The 24,881-nt window shown below is 40.9% G+C and overlaps 1 protein-coding gene across 1 annotated transcript in view; it reads left to right on the plus strand.

Moving 5' to 3' along the window:
- FREM1 (FRAS1 related extracellular matrix 1) overlaps positions 1–24,881 on the plus strand; it is a 173,100-nt gene that overhangs the window by 112,103 nt on the left and 36,116 nt on the right. The window contains exons 24-26 of the mRNA XM_006864507.1: positions 1,768–2,182; positions 10,739–10,940; positions 11,720–11,864. Of these exons, the coding sequence (XP_006864569.1) occupies positions 1,768–2,182; positions 10,739–10,940; positions 11,720–11,864 (762 nt within the window). The remainder of the gene's footprint in view (positions 1–1,767; positions 2,183–10,738; positions 10,941–11,719; positions 11,865–24,881) is intronic.

Genomic DNA, 24,881 nt, shown 5'->3' on the forward strand with positions numbered 1-24,881 from the left:
GTCATAGAAAAAGAGGAAGACCCCCAGCGAGATGGATTGGCCAAGTGGCAGCATCAGTGGGCTCAAGCATGGCAACAATTGTGAGGTTGGCCCAGGACTGGGCAGTGTTTCGTTCTGCTGTGCATAAGGTCGCTATGCATTGGAAACAACTCAATGGCACCTAACAACAACAACATGGTGAATTTGTGGATCCCAATAGTAGTGGTTTCCTAATATTTTAGAGTTGTAATATTGTTTCTTGTTTGCTTAATTTCACAATACTCTAAATTCTCCTTAAAATAAAAGTTATGTATTGAAATATTCTAAAGATAATTTGAATTAGTTTAATTTTGAGATTGGCAGTGGTAAGTGAAATATGTTCCAGTGATCCATACACTCAGAAACACCTTAAGGTATCACAAACCCAATACTGCCTGAGAGATTTTGCTTACCACGCGATTATCTCTCTCATTTTGTATCAATTTCTCTGTTTTTGTTTTTTAAAAACCCAGCATTTATTAAACATGCTGCAAGGACAGAGGGGTGTGGGGTCAGAAGATCTGGGTTCTAGTTCCAGCTCTGTTTCCTACCTGACGTACAGTCTTACACCAAGTTTCTGGACGTTTCTGCTGTAATTTTCTTTTTTCTAACACAAGGATTAGTGTCCTCATCTAACAGAACTCTCACAAATCTTAAGGGTAAAATATAAAGGCACATATAGACTGCAAAGGATAAAACCACAAGTAATATTTTAGGATCAGATAGTCCTTAGTTACTGTCTGGTCCATCCCACTTCTTTTACCAAAGAATAAAAATGAAGCCCAGAGAATGGAGATGAGTTAGAGAAGATCCTATGAGTGGGTAGTAGGATATGCCCTTAGAAAATTCATCATAAAAATATGCACACACTAGTACAGGGGCTAAGGAGTCCTGATAGCAGAGTGGATCACCAGCTGGGCTGCTAACCGCAAAGTCGCTGCTCCCATAAAGATGTGCAGCCTCGGAAACCCTAAACAGGGTCTATGTGGGTTGGAACCGATTTGGTAGCACACAACCACCACCACCAGTACAGTAGCTTAGCCAAAACCAGCATGCTCAGCATTTTATTGGGTTTGGCCCCCAGTTGTTGTTGTTGTTTAGTGCTGTGGAGTCGGTTCCGGCTCATAGTGACCCTGCACAGGGTTTTCGAGGCTGTAAATCTTTACGGGAGCAGAACCCCTCATCTGTCTCCCGCAGAACAGCTGGTAGTTTTGAACTGCTGGCCTTGAGGTTGGCAGCCTGATTCATAACCGCTATGCTACCAGAGCTCCTTTGGCCCCTAGTTATCAGCCTTTAATGTTTAGCTTCTTGTAATCCATGAAGATAAAATTGCAAAATTACAAATATATAAAATGGGTGTATTCTTCAAACTCATTTAATAGATTCACTTGGAGCAAGGACCTATGCTAACTACTGGTGAACCTGAAAAATATTGTTGCCACAATTAGCTTACTCCATCCCCTAGTGTCAGTTCTGACTCGATGGCACCTGACAACAACAACAACAATCCCCTAGTGTACCATCAATGTTTCTGAAAAATACCTTTGGGCATAGAATGGTCAATATATGTACTATTCGGTGAATGGTTTAACAGCAGAAAGGCATCCTTCTGAAAGAACTGCCTTTGATTTTTCATTTGAATCACAACCCAACATATCCTTTAGTAAAGGTGTGTATTGTTATCATTTCATTCCAGTAGATGGTGAAACAAGAATCCATGCTGAAGGCTGCCTTGCCTCTCTTTGTCAGATTCATTGTCAGCAATGGACTGCGGACGAAGCATGGGGTCTTTGAGGTCACACTCGAAACCGTGGACAAGGCTTTGCCTGTGGTGACAAGGAACAAGGGGTTGAGACTGGTCCAAGGGGCTACAGGCCTCATTTCCCCTGAGCTCCTGCAGCTGACCGACCCTGACACCCCACTGGAGAGACTCAGCTTCCTGCTTATCCAGCTCCCACAACATGGCCAGCTGTACCTGCGGGGGACAGTGCTACTTCAACCCAATTTCACTCAACAGGACGTGGACAGCAGGAACGTGGCATATAGGCACTCAGGAGAAGATTCCCAGATGGACCGATTTACTTTTGTTGCTACAGATAGAACAAACCAAGGCTTTGTTGTAGATGGAAGAGTGTGGGAAGAACCTGTTTCATTCATCATCCAGGCAAGTATGGCAGACAGTTCATTACCAGAGACATGACTTCGAGAAGAACCATCTCCTATTCCCTTTCCTCTTTCATTCAGATACACATTGTGCGTATACAGCCTGCCAGACACTAGGAAAAGAACTGGGCATGTTAATCATGAAGAAAGCAGGTTTGGTCCCTTATAGGCTCATGGGGTGACCATGAGTCTCTGGTAGTACAGGTGTCCCTGATTTATAACAGGGTTTCTTTCTGATGGCTCTGGTGTATGTAATTTCTGATGTAAGTTGAATTCCTCTTTCTTTATTGCTTTTATTATCAATATTTTATAAATCCAATTTTTATTTGCCTTTAGGACTAGGAAACATTGGCTATAAATGTATGTGAGTGGACATCTGATAGTGATAACAAATCATGCCCAGCAACAACAGTGCTTGCAGGACATGTTACTAAACATACCATGTGAAACAACAACAAAACCAGACAGCCACAAATGTGTCTGATTGTAACTTGAATAAATTATAACTCAGGGGCTATCTGCTCGGAAAAGAGGAAGAGAACAATGCGCTTTGGGGTCAGACAAAGTAGGCTAGAATTTCTGCCCTATCAGGTTCACTGGGTGACCTTAGATAAACTCTTTAACTCTTTTGGATCAACTCTTCTTTCATTGAAAAAAACCTGCATATCCAGTTGTCAGTTGTTGTTGGATGCTGCTGTATTGATTTCAACTCAGTAGCCCCAACTCTGTGAGTCGGGATTGACTTGCTAATTCCTTGCAATGACGACTAGCAAGGATACCTGGGCAGAAAAGTTCTCTATGATTATCTCTAAGTATGACTCTTTGGTCTACAGTGAATTTGAAATAGAACCAAACACTGACTGGTCCTGAGTCATCCTCACAATCATTGCTGCGCATTGTTTCAGACAGCATGTCAATCTATCTTGTTGGGAGGCGTCATCTTTTTTGCTGTCCCTCTACTTTACCAAGCATGATGTCCTCCAATGATGGGTCCCTCTTGATAATGTCCCAAATACATGAGACAAAGTCTCACCATCCTTGCTTCTAAGAAGCATTCTGGCTGCATTTATTCAAAGACAGATTTGTTTGTTCTCCTGGCTGTCCATGGTATATTCAATATCCTTAACCAATACTATAATTCAAAGACATCAATTCTTTTTAGGTCTGTCTTGTTCAGTATCCAACTTTTGCATGCATATAAGCTGATTGAAAATACCATGGCTGGGTATTTTGGGTCAGGTGCACTTCAGTCCTCAAAGTGACATTTTTGACACTTTAAAGAGGTCTTTTGCAGCAGATTTGTCCAATGCAATACACTGTTTGGGTTTTCAACTTGTATCCACGAGCATTGATTGTGGCTCCGAGTTAAATGAAATCTTTGCCAACTTCAATATTCTTTCCATTTCTCCTAAAATTGCTTATTGGCCTAGTTGTAAGGATATCTGTTTTCTTTCTATTGAGGTATAGACACTGATGGCTGTAGTCTTTGATCTTCATTAGTAAGTGCTTCAAGTCTTCTTCACTCTCAGCTAGTAAGGTTGTGTTATCTGTGTTACCTGCTTATCACATGTTGTTGATGAGTCTTCCTCCATTCTTGATGCCAGGTTCTTTTTTATGTTGTCTAGCTTCTTAGATCATTTGCTCAGCATACAGATTGAATGGTAGTATGGTGAAAGAATACAACCCTGACACACAGCCTTCCTTATTTTAAACCCCTCAGTAGCCCCTTGCTCTGTTGAAACAACCGCCTCTTGGTCAGCATGAGCACAGTTAAGTGTTCTAGAATTCCCACTCTTTGAATGTTGTCCATAGTTCATTATGATCCACACAGTTGAATGCCTTTGTATAGTCAATGAAACACAGGCAAACATTTTTCTATTCTTTACTTTCATTCAAGATCTATCTGATTATCAGCAGTAATAGTCCTGTTTCCATGCCCTCTTCTGAACACTGCTTGAATTTCTGGCATACCCAGGCCACTAGCATATTAGACATATTAGATATTCAGTGGGTGATGGAAATGATGTCCATCTAAAAACACCTGGTGACTTTACTTCCATAAAAGCAACCATCGCAAACCCCACAGAACACAGGTCTACTCTGAGACACACAGGATGACCATGAATCAGAATCGACTTAACAACTGGTTTCCTGTTATGATAACGCTTGTTGGGCCATATCATCTACTGGCATCTCAGTGGTTCTCAACTAAGTACATGAAAACATACAAGGCGGTATCGTTCTTGCACACATAATAGTGAGGAGGGGAGGAACAGCAGAACCACACTTTTGTAGTGCTTACTATAGATCAGACACACTTTATAGGAATCCTGTTTAATGAGTCAAGTTTCATTATCTCCATTTTATAGATGAGGGAACTGAGATTCAGAGGTTAAAGTCATCAAAGATACATAGCAGAGCTCAATCTGATCCCCAATTTTTTTGTTCCTTTTGATGTCTCTACACTGCCAAATTTGTGTCAATTATTTCACTGATTATTGGAGGACTTATATATATTAATCATAACAGTTCATGCATGTTCTTCCTCTCAAACCCTTGAATACAAGCTCCTTGGATGTTGTTCACCCTGGATTACAGACTTCCACCACTGTTTGCTGGTTATGTAAAATATGCAGATATCCCCCTTACTCTGTAGTCTCTTGCTAAGGTGAGATCTGAGTAGGAGAATGAGGAGTCACGACAACACAGAGTGGGTGCAGGGTGAGTCTTTGGCACCAGGGAGGGCCAGAAAATGTAACTAAGTTGTGAAGAGCCAATCGATGATGCTGATATGGTGTGTATGAAGTGCTTTGTATGTAGTAAAATGGCCGTGTTTCTGTTCCTTTTTCTAGTATGTTTTCATTATTATAAATCCCACCTCATCGTCTAGTCTTACTTTCTCTTTATGGCCTCCTCTCTCTCTCCCCTAGGTTGAGAGATGCCATGCTACTCTCAAACACGAATAATCATCTGGTCTATTTGGTTGCATATTTGTAGGAGGTATGAGTTCTGAGTAAGGAGCTCTGGTAGCGTAGTGGTTACGAATCGGGCTTCTAACCTCAAGGTCGGCAGTTGGAAACTACCAGCGGTTCCTTGAGAGACAGATGAGGCATTCTGCTCCCATACAGATTTACAGCCTCAGAAACCCTGAGCAGGGTCACTATGAGTCGGAACCAACTCCACGGTACTAAACAACAACAACAACATGAGTTCTGAGTACAGGCATCAGAGCTTCCTGTGTACTCCAGAGCAGAGATGGCAAAGAGAGTAGAGTTTGGAGAAGGTGCCAGAACTTAAATCAGGTTTCTTTCAACCCCAACGTCCACCTCAAAAAGCCTAACCATCCAAGTTACCTCTTGGAAGTTGCAGAATTTACTGAAAGGAAAATACTGGATAAATGTAAACATCTCTCTCTCTCTCTCTCTTTTATTTCATCTAAAGTACAAGGTTTTCCTTATTTAAAAAAAAAATCCCTATTGTATAAAACCCTCACAAAGAAACATTCGTTTTCCCATTCTGCTCCTGAATTCTGTGGTCTCTGTAAACAAACAGACCAAGTAAGCTTAGGAAATGACTGACCCCTATCAGCTGTGCAAGAGAGAGGACATCCTCAGTCCTTTGCATGTTAGTGTGGTGACAACCACCAGTGAGCAGTGAATTGCTCCAAACAAATCTCTCAAGTAGAAATATACTACTTTTATGGCCAGCAAGATGGGTGCCTGGTGACCCAAGGCAAAGCGACTGCAGTTAACAACTACAAGTCCTAGGTGCATTCTGTTGGTGTCTGTGGGTATCACTTGACATTCATTTTGTAGGAAAGCCACGTTTGTTAATCAAGACACTGCAACGGATTCCTGCCATCTTTTTTAAAGGGATGGGAACTGGAGGGTGAACGAGAAAGGATCATTGTTAACTTCTTCCTATACTTCGTTCTTTCTATGATGATTTTTCAGTAAATCTAACATGAATTATCATAAGGACACAACCTTCCTTTAAAAAACAAATGTCTTAGTACATTAATAGTGGAAAATGTCTGTGGTATACTGAGCATGACCTACTTTTGAAAAAGTTAGAGGTTCAGTAAGATGAGCAAACATTTTACTGCAAGAGAAACAATAAGAGGACCAGAGACACAATAGAAGACTATGTAACTAGAGTTAGATCTTTAGTTGGTTGGTTATACGCCACGGAGTCGGTTCCAACTAATAGTGACCCTGCATAGGGTTTCCAAGGCTGTAAATTTTATGGGAGCAGAAAGCCTTATCTTTCTCCCATAGAACAGTTGGTAGTTTCAAACTGCTAACCTTGAGGTTGGAGTCCTAGTGTGGCACTGTGGGTTAGTGTGCTGGACTGCAAAGTCGGTTTGAGCCATAAGCTCAGCGGTTCAAGCTCACCAGCCTCTCCTTGTAAACCCTATACAGGGTTGCTATGGGTCGGAACCGACTCAATGGCACTTAACTACCACTATGCTACCAGAACTCCTATTTCCATTCCACCTACCTTCCCAAACCTTCTCAACTTTGTGATAGGTAAATGTTGCCCTTTTAATTTTGAATGATTGGCCATCCCATAATTCATAGTGAGCATACCTTGCCTGTGTAGTCCCCCGTTACAAATCTACTGCTTGACTGAAAGTTGGGCCACAAGGTTGAGTTCCTGTCCACACGTGAATGATGTTCAAGGGCTATAGTCTCAGGTTCCTCTAGTCTCTTCCTAACCAGTATGCTTTGTCTTATTTTTTTTTTAACAATAATTTTGAGTGTTGATCCACATAAGCAACTTGGACTTCTTCAGTACCATTGACTCTTGATTACATGTTAGTTATTGCAATGGTTGAACATCAACCATTTCTTTATGGGACAGTAACGGTGTATTCCTTCTATCTTCTTTTGATGCTTTCTGCAATATTCAATGTTTTGCCCATAGAATCTTTCAATATTGCAAGTCAAGGGTTGAATTTTTTGTGTAGTCTTTAAGCTTGAGAAAGACTGAGTGTGTTTTTCCCTTTTGTTTTTCTAACTCCAGGTCTTTGCACATTTGAATATAGTACTTGACTTTGTCTTCTTGATCAGCCCTTTGCAATTTTCTGTTCAGCTCTTTTACCTCCTCATGTCTTCCATTTGTTTTAGCATCTCTATGCTAAAGAGCAACTTTCAGGGTTTCTTCTGACAACAAGTTTAGTCTTTTCCTTCTTTCTTTTCTTCTTAATGACATTTTTGCTTTCTTCCTGTATGATGCTCTTGATGTCAGTCGTTAGCAACAAATGCATCAAATCTCTTCTTAAGATTATCTCTAAATTCAGGTCAGGTATGTCCAAGATCGTGTTTTGGATCTCGTGGACTTGTTTAAATTTTCTTCAGCTTCAGCCTGAACTTGCATATAAGCAATTGATGGTCTGATCCACACTCTGCCCTTGGCCTTGTTTTGGCTGATGATATGGAGCTTTTCTACCATTGCTTCACACAGATAGAGTCAATTTGATTTATGTATATTCCATTGGTGAAATCATGTATATAGTTGTCTTTATGCTTTTTAAAAAAGATATTTGCAATGAAGAAATTTATTGGTCTTGAAAAATTCAATCATGTGATCTCCAGTATCATTTCTATCACCAAGGCCATATTTTCCATATACTTATCCTATCTCTTTGTTTTCAGCCTTTGCATGCTAGTCACCAGTAATTATCATTGCATTTTTTTTTTAAATCAATTTCAAACTGAAGAAATTGGTATAATACTTCAATTTTGTCATCACTGGCTTTAGTGGTTGGTGCAGAAATTTGAATAATTGTGGTATTAACTGGTCTTCCTTATAGGTGTTTGGATTTTATCCTATCACAGACAACATTATACTTCCAGCTAGGTCTTGAAATGTTCATATTGATGATGAATGTGATGCCATTCCTCTTCAATTTTTCATTCCTGGCATAGTAAACGATATAATTGTTAGATTCAAAATGGCCAATACCAGTCCATTTCAGCTCACTAATCTATCTATCTTTTTGTGTTCCATTTCATTTTTGACAATTTCCACTTTTCCTAGATTCATATTTTGTACCTTCCATGTTCTGATTACTAATGGGTATTTACAGCGGTTTCTCCTCATTTTGAGTTGTGCCCTATTAGCAAATGAAGGTCCCAAAGCTTTATTGAGTTTGTATCATCATGATCAACTCTACTTTGAAGGGGCAGCTTCTTCCCAATTGTATTTTGAGTGCCTTCTAACCCTAGGGGCTCATCTTTGGAAATTATACCTGACAATATTATGGTGCTATTCACAATGTTTCAACAGGTAATATTCTAGTGCGGTTTGACAGTGTTTTTCTACTATTCATAAGGTTTTCTGTGGCTAAATTTTCAGAAGTAGTCCGTCTCTCCATCTTCATAGTCTGTCTTAGTCTGGAAGCTCAGTTGAACTTGTCTACCTATGGTGACCCTGCTGGTAGTTAAAATACTAGTGGCATAGCTTCCAGCATCACAGCAACACACCAGCCACCAAAGTACAACAAACTGACAGACGAGTTGGGGCACACATGTATGTATATATAAGTATATCTGCATATCCATATGCAGTCTTACACACACATACACATACATGAAATCTCTGGGTAGTGCAAACAGTAAATACACTTGGCTCAAGCCCACCCAGAGACATCTCAGAAGAGATGCCTGATGACCTAGTTCTGAAGAATCAGGCACTGAAAACTCTCTGGAGCCCAGTTCTGCTGTGACCCGCATGGGGTCATTGTGAGTGAAAATTGACTATAAAACAACTTGATACACACACACACACATTTTTGTGCATACATCTAATTTTCCCCACAGGATACACTCATAAAGGGAAACTTTGTGACTCAAAGCATATGTACATACATTTTTAGAATTCTTTGTTTTTTGCCAAATTTCTTTTCATAAAATTTTCACTAATTTGCACCCTTACCAGCAAAACATAAAAAAATCTGCTTTTCTAATCATTTACTACCATACTGCCTAATTATTTTTATTTTTAGAAAATAACTTGGCCAATTTAAAAGAAAAAAAAAAGTGTAGTTATCACAAAATTCTGCATAGAAATACACAAAGATGGAGTTGCAATTTTTCTATACCTTGAAATGAGTGAACTATCTTGTGAAATGCTTCCAGATATTTGCATATGTGTGTGTGTGTGTGTGTGTGTGTGTGTGTGTGTAACTGTGGGCTAATGTGCCAGACTGCAAGGTCGGTTTGAAGCTCAAGGTTGGCGGTTCAAGCTCACTAGCTGCTCCTTGGAAAACCTATACAGGGTCACTATGAGTTGGAACCAACTTGAAGGCACTTAACAACAATAAATGTATGTGTGTGAGTGTGTGAGTGTGTGTGTGATATATATTATATATATGTCAAGAGAGAGAGAGGAGAGTGTCTAGGTGTGGTGCAAGAAGAGAAACACTGGACTGCAAGGTCAGTCTGAACTGCAAGGTCAGCTGTTCAGCAGCTGTTCCTTGGAAACCCTACACGGGATTGCTATGAGTTGGAACTGACTCAACAGAACTTAGCAACAACATATATATATATATATATATAATTTATTTTTAACAAAAATTGTGTTACAGTTATCTTCTATAACTTGCTTCCTTCCTCCAATTAACACTACGCTATGGATATTTCTCAATTCCATTCTATATATTACTTACTAAAAATAGTGACTTATTCCATAATATACAAAATACATTGTAAGATTAAACGAGAGGGAAATGAAAGTAATATTCTTATCCTTATTTGCTAGTATCAGTATTTGTATTCAAAATCACTCCATATATAACCTACAAGTTGTCTATAGAATGTGCTGAGCCTCCTTATAGACCACCACAGCTAAATGAGGCCCTTTACGGTGTTTGAACCTATATCCTTGTGCTGACTCATGTGTAATTTCTCATACGCCATCTTCATAACCCTACACAGGGTCGCTATGGGCCAGCACTTAATATCAACATCAACGTTAGTTAACTGGAAACAAGTATCCATCTTCACATAATCACCTTTCACTTTGTTCTTACTATTTCTATTTTTAGTCAGCATTTTTGCCAATTGAGCAATAACATACCAAAAAGAGTTCTATACCTTTTAAAATCCCTATAAGTCTGTTTCTGAAGTTCACTAAATATTGGGAAAATGGAGACATCTTTCTGTGGAGCTAACAATTTTGCAATGCCATTCTTGGACCCAACTTAATTTATTAATTCAGCAAATATTAACTGAACTATTATTCAGACAGTGTTTTACTAATGAAGAGAGAAAGGAAGTAGGGGGGGGGGTGGAAACAAAGACAAAGTTGGGTCAAAGTTTGAAATGGAAAGTTGGCCTCTGATCCAGGCACTATACAGATGCTGAGGGGGTCGTAAATAGAACAAATGTTTTCCATTCATGTTTATCCTAGTCTTTAGTGGAAATTAACAAAAGAGGAGACTGAGACTCTGAAACTCGAGAGAGTTGAACTGTCATGGTTGGACTGCAACATCTCAGATGCATGTGAGTGAGAAGCCGTTGTGTAACACTGCATGTCACTATTGGTGATGTAGGTGGACCAGGTGGACATCACGGCTCCCTGGATCACACACTTACATTCTCCGTCACAAGTGGGACTCCTGAAAAATGGCTGTTACGGGATTTACATCACATCTCGTGTACTGAAGGCTTCTGCCCAGAACACCAAGGATAATCAGATCATCTTTAAGCTTTTACGAGGCCCACATCATGGGCATCTGGAGAACATAACAACAGGTACTTATGGCTTCTTTAATCTTTGTAATTGTTCATTTTAAAACACCCAGTGGCTGACGGTGCTAGGGAGTCACTTAATTAAGTCCATGCCCAATTGGTAAACACTCTTCAGGACTTACTGATAGGTGCAGTTTATGAACAGTGTTAGTGCTAAAGAAGGTTTAAAGCCCAACTTCCCTAAATTCATCTTGAGGGGGAAACCAAATTCTCATACACAGCTTTTTATCGATCACAGGTCTTTTTGTTAAAATCACCAGATTGTAATATATTCCGAGAAACTGTGTGTCAGACCTCATTCATATTTTAACTATTTTTGCTTCTATCATGAATTCTAAATGATGTCAGTTTATTTTTAAATTGCCCCCCCCCCCCGTGATTGACCCGAACTGTGTATTTTTTCTGACTTTGGAGACACTGATTTCAATGCGTCAGAAAACAGAATGGCACAGAATGAATGCATTCTTTATATATTTTATGAGCTAGATGCAATAATGTTAGTTTCTTTTTTTTTAAATGGACTTTGTGCTTTAAAACTGTATTTAGAATACAATTGTTGTTGTTGTTAAGTGAGTTAGTTCTGACTCATAGAGACCCTGGATAGGGTTTTTAAGAAGCAGCTGGAGGGTTTGAACCACCAACCTTGAGGTTAGTAGCCCATTGTTTATCCTGCAGCTCCATACCAGAAGTCGTTTTAATATAATAGCCATACAATTTTCAGCTCTCATTTAATGTTTTGTGTGACTACCCATGAGATTCACTGATTTTTTTTTTTTATATAGGTGAATTTATCCATGAAAATTTCAGTCAAAAGGACTTAAATAGTAAGACCATTCTTTATGTCATGAACCCATCATTGCAAGTCAATTCAGATGTCATGGAATTTCAAATCATGGACTCTACTGGGAACTCTGCCCCACCTCAAATGCAAGTGATTTTGCTTATTCAATAGCTCTGAGCAGGGAAAGCTGAAGTACCTCTTCAAATTGAATTTAACAGGATAAACAAATAGGTCATTTCACAAACTCACAGGATTTCTTTTGGAAAGAGATTTTTTAAAAAAATTACTGCTTAGTAGTGGAGTAGCCATTAGCTTTAAAGACTATGACTATGGAAACATTAAAAATGAAGTTGTATAATATTGACTCATCCAGATTATGGATGCGAGCACATGTACTTTGAGATGTTGAGGCTGCTGTGTGGCGTTCAGGTCTGAGCTCAGGCATAAATTGTGCAGTGAGAGATTCCTCTAGGGGTCTGTTAATAACCACAGAAGTCTAGAGGACTGACTGCTGTGGCTAGGAAGAATGGGATAAGAAAGTTTAGCAAATTATCTTCTCTTTCCCTTACAAATGTCCAGAATAGCTCAGAGTAGGAAAAACGAAACTGTCTCTTTCAAGTGGAACCTAAGAGGATAAACAAATAGGTCATTTCACAAGCTCTTAGGATTTATTTAGGAAAGTTTTTTTTTTTTTAATTGTTGTTGTTGTCGTCGTTATTATGTGTTGTGGAGTCAGTTCTGACTCATAGCGACCCTGTACAGGGTTTCTGAGGCTGTAACTCTTTACGGGAGCAGAAAGCTGCATCTTTCTCCTGCGGAACAGCTAGTAGTTTCGAACTGCTGATCTTACTGTTCGCCGCCTGATTTGTAACCACTACGCTACCAGAACTCCTTTTTTAAAAAAATTACGACTTAATAATAGAACAACTGTTAACTTTTAGACTATGTATGACACTTGGTTATGTTGTTAAGTGTCGTTAAGTTGGTTCTTACTCATAACAACCCTGTATTGGGTTTCCAAGGCTTTAAATCTTTGCGGGAGCAGAAAGCTTCATCTTTCTCCAGTGGAGCTGCTGATGGGTTCGAACCATGGACCTTGTGGTTCGCAGTCCAGTGCTTATCATGTGGAGCCACTGCACGCCCTGAATTACCTGTTGTTGTTATTGTTGTTAAGTGCCTTGGAGTCAGTTCCAACTCATAGCTACCTTGTATAAGGTCTCCAAGAAGCAGCTGGCGAGATTGAACTGCTGACCCAGGTGATATGAAGACAGTGTATGGAGAAAAATACACGTGGAGAGGTATTAAGTGACACTTAGACTGTGTATAGCATACTCATATATGGCCCAGAACTAAGAAGAGTAACAAATCTTAAAAATTAACCAGACTCACAGATCACAGAACTTTTACTCGCTCCATGCCTAATCTAACTTTGCTTGAATGTAGACCTTGAATATGAACTTGCTCACAGATGATTACAGAAAGATGAATCAGAGTTCAGTTCTTGTACTGTTTGCATTAGACATAATTCCCAGTCACCTCTAACACTAGTTTAGTGTTGGCCATGTCCTAGTCCCACTGCACACCCTATACTATGGTGGGCACAGGCCTGTTAGTGTGCGTAGGATGGAATGTGAACAGAGGAACAGAAAAGAGCTGAGAAATGAACCCCTGGACTCTTTTTATCTTTGCTTCCCCTTCCCCACACCATCTACATGTGTGTCACTGTAGGATCAGCACTGGACTGAAACCATAAGGTGGACATTTCAAACACATCAGCTGCTCCTTGGAAGCCCCGTACAGAGTCACTATGCGTGGGATTCCACTTGACAGCAGTTACCACCTGAACTTGTAATCCCACCATTCGCCAGCAGAGGTCTCTGTAGTCATTGTTAGAAAACCTGGCTGCCTCTAACAAAATGCATCCCCAGATGAAATGCAGTATCTGGCCTTCCCCAGGTTTATTAATTCCAAAGATTCCTACCGATGGGTTCTATATGCCAGGCACACAGTTCTAGGATCCTGGAAGTAGGAGTAAAGAAAGAGGACCTGGCCCTAAGACTCAAATGCAATCCTGAAATTTTAAAACTAAAAGGGATGTCTACCACCCAGTATGGACGCCTGTAGGATCAGCACTGGACTTCAAACCACAAGGTCAGCAGTTCAAACTCACCAGCTGCTCCTCAGAAACCCTATACAGAGTCGCTATGAGTCAGAACGGACTTGATGGTACTCAACAACAACAACCACAATACCCATATGGAGTCCTGGTGTTGTTGTGTGTCGTGAAGATGGTTTCAACTCATAGCTACAGGGTTTGCGAGGCTGTAAATCATTACCGGAGCTGAAAGCCTCATCTTTCTCCTGCGGAACAGCTGGTAGTTTCGAACTGCTGACTGTAAGGTTAGCGCCCGATTTGTAACCACTAGCTACCAGAGCTCCTTAGTCCTGGTGTGGCACTGTAGAATAAGTGCTGGACCCCAATTTCAGCGGTTCAAACTCACCAGCCACTCCTCAGAAACCCTATACAGGGTCGCTATGAGTCAGAACCGACTGCATGGCACACAACAACAACAATATCCCCTATGCTGCTCTTGCCTAAGAGGAAGGACTCCTCATTGTGAGAAAGTAGAGGAACTCCTTGCAATTGTTGTTGTTGTTGTTATGTGCCATGGAGTCGGTTGTAGACAAACATTTTCCAATTCTCAAGAAAATGTTGGGGGGCAGGGGAAGTCCACTTCCAAAAATAGGATTAAATTTACATCCTTTTTTTAACAATTGTTTTTTAATAGTTCAGGTGAAAACCGTAAGCACATTGATCCACTTTCTATTGGCCTTCCACACGTGAGCAGGGCAGAGCTGATTGAGAGCTGGATGAGCGTAGTTCCCCACCCCCTCCTCACTTTTCAGTGTGACAAAGGATATTGCCCGTCAGGATGGTTTAGGCCTTAAAATAAGCTGGGTAACACAGTGCTTAAGTGGGAAGGGTGCTTAACCAACGGATGGCTGTTTAAACCCACTCAGCAGCTCTGTGGGAGAAAAATCTGCCAATCAGCTCCTATAAAGATTTGTTTGCACTTGCGAAGTGCCATTGAGTCGGTTCTGACTCATATCAATCTTATATAAGGTTTCTGAGGAGTAGCTGGTGGGTTTGAACTACCGACCTTGTGGTCTGAAGTCCAGAGCTGACCCTACAGCGTCACAGATTGACAATCCGGAAAATCTGATGGAATCATTCTCCACTGTCCCCGGGCATTACTATGAGTTGAAGTAGGTTCAGGGACACCGACACCGAACAACAAACAGACCATTGGTGAAACTCAGCAGCATGTCCTTAATGTAATTTTCACTTTAATTGAGAGTTTTCAATAGGCTTCAGCGTGCCTTCCGTTTCAGTTTTCCATAAATGCCTATACTAGTGATCTTTCGATTCAACTTGAAATGATTGGAATCAGTGGAACAAAAGGATGCAGCGAATACCAATGTAGGGTTAATCCAAAATCAAAGTTTGATTTGATTCTCACACATATGGTTATTTTCTTTGAGGTAGATAAGGGGAAGGAAGAAGGTGGAGATGACTCAGCATTTATCTTTATAATTCTTAAATGATATAATTGTCCCTTAACTTTCCAACATATTTATAAGCTGGGGGTTTTTTTGGGTTTTTTTGTAGTAGGAGCACATTTCCCAGAAAGAAACAACCTTGTGAGTAGTGACTGAGCTGTCTTCCCAACACAACCCAAAAGACCGTAGTTACATTTGCAATAGAAATCACACCTGGTACATTTGCAGTGTCTTGGTTTCCAGCTTTATTTCCTTGCTATGAATGTCATCATTATAACAACCTACGAGTTAGGCACTTATACTACCAGTATAACCCAGAATTTACAGAGGAGGAAACGGAGGCACAGAGACGTGAAATGACTTTTCTAAGCTCATTCTGCACATCAGTGAAGGAGCTAGGATTCAGACCTAGCTAACGTGAGTCCATGGTTTTCCTCAGTGCCCTGCAGACCTTCTCCGCCAGTCTTCTGATTGGGCTGAACTGGACTAAGGAAGTAGCAGAACCATCTCCCTTCTCTCTCTCCAGACATTGGCTACAGGCTACGGAGTCCTGTTAGTAACATAAGGTGCTCCTGTGTCCACCACACTGGGGGTTATTTTATAGATTATAAACCAAAAGACAGAATCTGAGTTTGGGATTCTGCCATGAATTTAGATAATTATTTAGATCTTGGCTATTTCATCTGTAAAGTGAGGGTAACAGCTCACTTTATATAGAGAAACAAACAAGACAAAAATATACCAAAGCATCTTGCATACAGTCAAGTCCAAGTAAACATAACTTGTAGTGATCATTCTATTGTCGACTCATATGGATGCAACAATTGACCATTTCAGGAAAGGCAATGGAAACATTTAGTGGCCAGCTAAATCGCACCTTGAATGAGAATTTGATTCTGGGATGATTCACAATGTAAATTGATATGCTTACTAAACAAACAGTAAACAAAATGATGTGGAACATCGTGTGTTTCTTAAGCTTCTTGTTATGTGACCTGGAGTTGATTCCAACTCATAGTGACCCTGCATCAGGTTTCCGAGGCTTTAAATCTCAGGAGCAGAAAGCCTCATCTTTCTCCTGCAGAGAGACTGGCAGGCTGGAACTGCAGACCTTGTGGTTCACAGTCCAGTGTTTATTGGATAGAACCACTGCGCTCCTTTCTTTAGCTTAGACCAGGGCTAACAGACTTGTATTCTGCATATTTGAAGGATCAAAAACCTCTAAGAACTCCAATGGGACCAATCTGGAACAAAATGGGGGCTCTTAAGAATGAGAAGGAGCCAGGTTCAGTGGGTCCCAGAATCTTGATCATTACTAATCTTGACTAGTAGTATCACAGCATAACTACAGGATGCCAATCCTGAACCAGCCAGAGGTGTTCCATTTAGAAAGTGTTAAGAAAAGCTGGTTTTGACAAAATTAGTCATCCCATTGCTGGCTGGCTTGATTATGCTTGCTTAACTCCGCCACATCCTGAAGTCATCGGAAGCTTGCCCTGACTGAGAAGTTCAGAGAGGGATCATATATGCCACAGCTCTCCACATGATAGGACAGTAGAACGTCTTCGCCCACTCCCGGAATGGTATAGCACAGGCAGAAGGGCGCACGCAGCCCTCTTGTCCTGGGTACATTTGGGAAACACTTTATTCTAAATAGAAACAATTTTATAACACTGAAATCAATGGACATTTGCATAAAGACTGTGGTTTGACTAAGTGCCTACATTTCAGGTCCTGTGCTACGGACTGTCACATATGCTGTCAAAAATTGAACCTTCTGAGGGGGCTAAGGAATAAGAGGTCAGCTCAAAACACCCAAGTAGTTGTCCAGAAGCTGTGGGTGGGGAAGTGGCAGAGCCCAAAGTGCACCCTGGCCTCTTGACCTCAAAGCAAAACTAACAGTATTGGCTCATGCGTTGGCATCACATACTTGTAAGACTCTGTCTGCCCTCTCATGCAGCTTGAACCTCAAGAAGATCTGTAGAACTTCCAGTATGTTCCCCAGGTCTCCATCACTCATCCAAAGCACCTTTGCAGACCACACAGTGTAGTTAATTCTGCCTAGCACATTTTCCTAATAAGTCTTCCATATTTATTAGTATGGAATGAAGAGCATAAAAAGAAAAGCTGGCTGCTTCTCTGATTCTTACCAGCCCTCTGTTGTTTCTAGGTACCTTGAATGGGATCCCTAGTGTGGTGACCCCATATAAAATGCAATCCTGCTGATTGGTTGTGGATTGAACCATTAGGAGCCATAGGATTTTCATTGGCTGATTTTGGGGGAAGCAATTTAGCAGTCTTTTCTTCCTAGTCTGGAAGCTTCATCTTTGGACACATTTTAGATTGAAACCTATTCAGCATCATAGTAACACACAAACCTCCACTGAGGCAGGTGGTGACTGAGTATAGGGCTGGAATCAAACCGGGGTCTCCCGCACAGAAGGCACAAATCCTACCACAGAACCACAGATGTTCCCCCTCCCTCTGACCACGTTCATAGTAGATGTTCCAGGATTCCTTCTTGACCTTAACAAATGAAATTTTAAAAAGAAAAGGAATTTCTGACAGGCGAACTTTGCAATGTATCAGCAACTTTTATGAAACACCTTTCAGGGGAAGAGGTTGAAACCAACCGTTGGCTAGACAAATCTTACAGGCTGCCTGCAAGTCAGGAGTTAAAGTACTTGTCTCCAAACTAGATTTAGGAACACACAGAGAAGGGGAAGGAAAATAGCACTTATTAAGCACCCACTGTGTACAGGTGCTTTATACATATAAGCAAATTTTCATTCTAATTGTTTGACATCAGCATAATTCTCCTCATTTGTAGATAATGAGAACTGAGGTCCAGGGAGACTGAATAACTAACTGACCGTAGTCACATGCTCATAAGTGGTTGCAAGGTGCATCGGATTCCAAATCACTTGTTTGCTGCCTCCTGGCCCAATGCACCGCTTTCTCATTATTGTGAAAAAAAGCGAACAAAAACACAGGTGTCCATCGCATTAGATGATGGTGCTTAATAGCTTCGTCTTTGGATATCTTTTAGATTGAAAACTTGGTTAAATATTTTTTAGCTTTTCAATTTTCTTAAGTCATATACTACTTGCCTATAAATGAAGATGGAGTTAAAAGAATAATAACTGAGCTACTGGTTTAGTGTCTATAAAGCCTTTCGCTATGAAACTTGGAATACTTAATGAGCCCTCATTAAGGTTCATTTAGCCCCTTTGAAGTGCATCTTTATTACCCTTTGGGAAACAAGGAAACTGAGGCAGAGAGAGGCAAAGTATCTTTGTTCACAGGCCCTTGTTAACGTGGATTAATGTCACAAACCCCAAACTAGTTTTAACCTCAAATGTTGCTTTCAGTTCTTAATTCTTTCATGTAAATGATCAAGTAGCCATAAAATAAAATCAGAAAGTATTTATTACTTAATCAAGAACAAGCTTTCTTAACCTGAGTACTACCAGCGTTTTGTTTTTTTTTTTTTTGCAGGAGGTTGCCCTGTGCATTGCTGGATATTTAACAGTACTTCTGGGCTCTTCCACACCAGATATCAGTAACAGACCCCCATCACCTGGGAAAACCATAACTGTTCCTAAGCATTGCCAAATTATGAGGGGCCCTGCCTTAGAAAATAGCATGTATACTGGATCACAGATTGGTTGAAACCACTAGGTCAGCAGTTCAAACTCACCACCCGCCCCTCAGAAACCCTATACAGGGTCACTGTGAGTTGGAATGGGCTCTTCGGCATTTAACAATAACACAAGGATATTTGTGAAGAAACCATGACTCATGGTAGAATGCTCATTGATCAACACCATTTTCTCTCTTCTCTAATCAATAGTCACAGAATCCAGAGTCACTCAGGGCTAGAAAGGACAGGGAGGATCATCTAACCTAGCATTTTTATAAAATGTGTGAAATATTCATAAAGTTGGGGAGAAAAACAGCGACAGTGGTCAACTTAGCCTGGAGAATAATAGTAATTTCATCTCACTTAAAGATTCTAGGAGTTCTGGTAGTGCAATGGTTAATGAAGCACTTGGCTGTTGAACAAAGGGTCCATGGTTCAAATTCACTGGTGGCTCTGAGAGAGAAGGCCTGATGAGCTGCCCTCATCAACGTTGATTGTTCAGAAAACCCTATGGGTTGTTCTACTCTATCCTATAGGGCACTAGGGGTCAGAACCTACCAGCTGGAACAGAATCATAAGACAGTGATTCAGTTGAAAAAATATTTATTGAGCATTTACCACATGCTAGATATGTGGAGTCCTAGGAGCTCTGAGAGCCTAGTGGTTACGAATCAGGCTGTTAACCTCAGGGTCAGCAGTTCTAAGCTACCAGCTGTTCCGTGGGGAAAAAGAGGAGGCTTTCTGTTCCCGTAAAGATTTATAGCCTCAGAAACCCTGTACAGGGTCGCTATGAGTCAGAATTGACTCCACGGCACCTAATAACAACAACAGTATGGATAAGCGCTGGTCTGCTACTACAAAGTCAGTGGTTCAAATCCACCAGTTGCTCCTTAGAATCCCTACACAAGGTTGCTATGAGTTGGAAACACCTTAACAGTACTTAACAACATCAGCAACAGATACTGTACAAAGGAGTGCTGGTGGCACCATGGACTAGTTGTTGGGTTGCTACCCTCAAGGTCAGCAGTTCAAACACACCAACAGGTCTGCAGGAGAAATTTGAGGCTATCTGCTCTTGTCAAAATGTCGTCTCCCTATACAGGGTCACTATGACTTGGAATTGACTCAATGACAGTGGCTTGGTTTGGGTTTTTGGTCGATATTGTACAGGGCCTTGAGATATATCAATAAACCAATGTTTCCTGCCTTCTGGGAGCAAAGGTAAATTAAAGAGTGTACTTTACATGGTACAGCTTTAGAAAAGGAAAATAAATGTCTCAGGACAAGGGGAACCTGGTTGCTGGGCTTTGCGATTTCTAATCAACTTTTATAAAGTAGTGCTGCAGGATAAACATTGGACTGCTAACTGACTGTTGTGCAGGGAAACAGGAGACTGTCTGCTCTCGTAAAGATTTACAGCCTCAGAAACCCTACACAGTGTCGCTATGAGTCAGAGTTGGTTTGATGGCAGTGAGTCTGAGTTAGAGTTTGAATACCCCATGCTGTGTCTTCCATTTGCAACAGTGGCTGACAGGGACCAAAATTGTTCACCTTGTATCAGCTTTTCTTTTGAGTGAGTACCCCAAAACAACTCAGAGAAGTAGTTCTCAATTGTGGGGAATTGTCCCCACAAGGGATACTTGGCCATGTTTCGAAACATTTTTTTTTCTTTTTTAACTTTTTATTGTAAATTGGGTGAAGATTTACAGACAAGATCATCAGTTTTTCATTCAATAAATTATACACTTTTATCTCAACGATTGCAATCCCCTCCGTGTAACAACAGTCATCCCACTTCCTATGGTTCCTGTTTCCATTTCACCCACCTTCCCATCCCTTCTCAACTTTATCCTTAGGAAAACATTACCCTTTTGATTTGGAATGATTGACCATTCCATGGTGAGCAGACCTCATTCGTGTTGTTGTCCCAACCACTACATACCTTTCTACTACCTACTTGAAACCTGGGTCACGAGGGTGAGTTTCTTTCCAGACCGGGAAGGGGGTCAAGGGCCATAGTCTAAGGTTCCTCCATTCTCTTTCCGACAAGTAAACCTGATATTTCTTATTTTTAAATAATGTTGTGTTTTATTCCACATGTTTGGGACCCTCTAATGTGATCCCTTTCAGGGCAGTCGGTAGTGGTAATCGGACACCATCTAATTCTTCTTGTCTCAGAGTTGTGGAGACTGATAGTCACAGGTTCCATCAGTCCATTGGACTAATTGATTCCAAGCCTCTTCAATTCTTAACCCTCTTCTGTTTTTGACTGTCATGACTGGAGGAGAGTTACTGCTGGTGGTTAGTGGGTTGAGGCCCAGGATGCTGCTAACCATCCTTCAGTGCACAGTTCAGTTCCCACCACAAAATGCCAACAGTACAAAGAGTGAGCGACTCTGACTAGAGACTTAAGGAGGTTTCACCTTCTGCTAAATCATTAAAATGATGAGCAAGTGGGTTTCACATAAACTGTGTCCTTGACATTTGTTTCTGCCCTTTGAAATGGTCACAGGGGAAGGGAGGGGCCATTAACATGTAAAGATTTGAATCCGCCTTCTTATCTATGAGACGTCTATATAGACTTCCAGAACTTTCCCAAGTTCTCAATGTCTGCATCTCTCTGCTGGGCTGCTGCATCTGCAAAGCTCCTCGGTGCCAAGCTTGCAGCTGTGTGACTTGTCGCAGAGAAAATTCCCAGGTGACCAACTGCATCTCTTACTTTTCTTCAGGTGTTTGTGTAGAGTTTCAGCAACCACAGTCTCAGAGTAGAACGATATCCTCAAATACAGTACTTAACAAAAATAAAAACAAAAGACATTCAAAACATACGTTTCACATATCGTCTAGGTAGGCATTTGCCTTGCCATTTAAATATTTTTCGGGGAAATATGTAGCCTGGCTTAAATGGCATGACTTTTCAGCAGATCTGCATTACTCGTAGTGGATAGTTTTAGAAAACACAACATTGTGGAATGAAAACCTTCACATCTGAGCATCAGATGCGAATGTTCGAATAGTGCCTGGAAAAATGTAGACACATCCCCAGATGCTAAGATCTTTGATGCTTTGAAGCTGAAGGTCCCCTTCTATTTCTAGGTGAGCAATTTAATGGCATTTAGTTGTAGGCTCTAAGAGCACTGGGATCTGCAGAGGGTCACTGATACATTTTGACTTGTCATTGTTGCCATTAGCAATGGATGGATTCTCAGAAGAACTGGACATTGCAGTTGTTTGAGCCTCACTGAAACTTAGTTGAAATCCACCCACCTTGATCAGTTTCACTCCTATTCAATGCCTTCCTTTCCCTTCCCTTTTCATCTTTCTGTCTTCTTCCCTAGTCCATCTTGCCAGTCCTTAACAGTACTTAACAACAATAAAGTTGGGGAGAAAAACAGCGACAGTGGTCAACTTAGCCTGGGGAATAACAGTCCCCCACCCCCCACCCCCATTGTCATTTATGTGGATCTCAGGAATTTTTAGCACTTTTTTTTTTATGTCTTGTTATCTGGTAATTCTTTAAACATAGCCATATATTTCTGATACTTCATACCAGATCTGAGTTCAGTTGTATCCAAGACCTATGAGGGGTCTAATATTTTTTAATATAAAGATTCCATCTTCATGTCAAAAATGTTGTGAAACCCAGCTGACCAGAAAGGATACATCTTTGGATGAGTTAACATGTAAATTCATGAATCCCTTCTAATTATCCCATGCTCACAGTCTATCCCCACCACACTCACCCATGACCCTGGGTCGGGAACCAGTCTCACTGAATTTATTTTGATGGTGAATGTTGACTGTGACTCAGTCACAGCATTTTGGGGACATAAAATGGTTATCATAATTTTAAATTGTGAGTTGAGTGGAGGTTTACAGACAGGGTCATCTGTTTTGCATTCGATAAAGCATCCATTTTGTTTTATCTTAATGATTGCATCCCCTCCATGCAACAGCAGTTATCCTGTCTCCTCCCTGTGGTTACACATGTACAAATATCCTTTTTAGTAGGATATGTATATTGTCATTAAGTACCATTGATCAAGTCAGTTCCAACCCATAGTGACCCTATATAGGTTTCCCAGGAGCATCTGGTGAGTTTGAACCACCAGTACTGACCCTACAACACCACACCAGGAGTGGAATACATACATATACTTCAGCTCTCTCATGCTTCAGACATATTGTCAGGAGGAACCAGTCACTGGAGAAGGATATCATGTTTGTTAGGGTAGAGGGTCAGAGAAAAAGAGGAAGACCTCCAGTGAAATGGCAAAATGGCAGAATCGATGGACTCTGTAGTGAGGTTGGCCCAGGATCAGGCAGTATGTCGTTCTGCTGTGCATAGGGTCACTATGAGTCGGTACCAACTCGATGGCACCTAACAACAATAACAACAACCTATGTTCCACTCTTCCTCCCATACCCATTCAGCCTATGTCTGTCTCTGTCCATGTATCTACACACAGAACACTCTTGTTCCAAGGTTGTGCGTACATCACTCTTTAGCCCCTGCATACTTCCTTGTGTCTTCACCATTCTTCTGCCACCCTCCCTCTTCTTGTATATTGCCCTCCTCCCTCGTGTAAAATGCCCTCACCATCACCTGAGTTGACATGTGTCTACTCTTCAGGTGTGGCACTTTAGAATAAGCACTGGACCCCAAGGTGGGCAGTTCAAACTCAACAGCCATTCCTCAGGGTCATCATGCGTCAGAACCAACGCAGTGGCACTTACGTAACAACAATAACCCTGTAGCCATGAATTACTCTTTCTTCCCTCCAACTCCTGGAAACCATCAAAGAATGTTTCTTTTAGTATGCAAACTTTTTCTTAAATTTTCACAATAGTGGTCTCATACAGTATTTGTCTGTTTATGACTGATTTATTTCGCTCAGTGTTACACCCTCCAGGATAATCTAAGATGGTTATTTGAGATAGACTGACTCTCCAATCTGAATGACCGGGAAAGCCTGGAGAATTCCACGCTGTATATCGGCTACCACAATTTCTAAGTACACAGAATAAACTTAGAAATCAAGGAGAAGGAGTCTGAAACCAATGAGAAGTTGGGAAATACAGTAAGGCAACCACAGAGAGTTTTGTAAATGTAAGATGGAAGGGAAATAAATAAAACAACAGCAGCTGAGGTCTGTTAAATGACCATCGTTCTTTTATTGTTAACGGCTGTGTTGTGGGATCCTGGCGTGGTGCTGTGGGCTAATGCACTAGTTTCAAGGTCGGTTTGTACTACAGGTATGTGGTTCAAGCTCACCAGCTGCTCCTCAGAAACCCCATACAGTGTTGCTATCAGTCAGAACCGACTTGACTGCACTTAAAGTGTTGTGGTTAAGAGGGTTCCGACTCATAGCAGCCCTGTAAAGGGTTTCCGAGGATCAGCAAGCAGGTGGATTTAAACTGCTGACCTTACAGTTAGCAGTCCAGTATTTACCCTACAGTGCCACACCGGGGGGTTTAAATAAAAAAAAAGTTGAAAGCATGTTTCAAGAGAAATGTTTAGGTGAAAATATTTCCATTCACTCGCCTCAAAAAGAGAAGCATTTCTAGGTGAAAATAAGAGTATCCCTCTGTTTGAGCTCAAGCAGGAAGTTTTGAGAACTGCAGTTGGGAAGCAGAGGAGGCAGAGAAGCTTGGGCATCTGATTGATGCTGGGGCTTCGTCTCTGCAATACCAGCTCTGTCAGAGCTTTATGAATTTGACTGGTTACTTAACTGCTGTGAGTCTCAGTGTTCTTGATCCAAGTGAAAGAAAGATCCTCTCCACATTATGAAAATTAAATAAGACCGGTTTCATCAAGTGTTGGGTTCACTGAATATATTTTGGGAAGACCACCCTATACATATCAGATTTATTCAGAGGTATAGCTTGCCTATACAACTATGAGTCCTAACTGACTTAACAGCACTTAACAACAATAACAATAGCTGCATTTTATATG

The sequence above is a fragment of the Chrysochloris asiatica genome, unplaced genomic scaffold (genome assembly GCF_000296735.1).
Source record: "Chrysochloris asiatica unplaced genomic scaffold, ChrAsi1.0 scaffold00065, whole genome shotgun sequence".
Lineage (NCBI taxonomy): Eukaryota > Metazoa > Chordata > Mammalia > Afrosoricida > Chrysochloridae > Chrysochloris > Chrysochloris asiatica.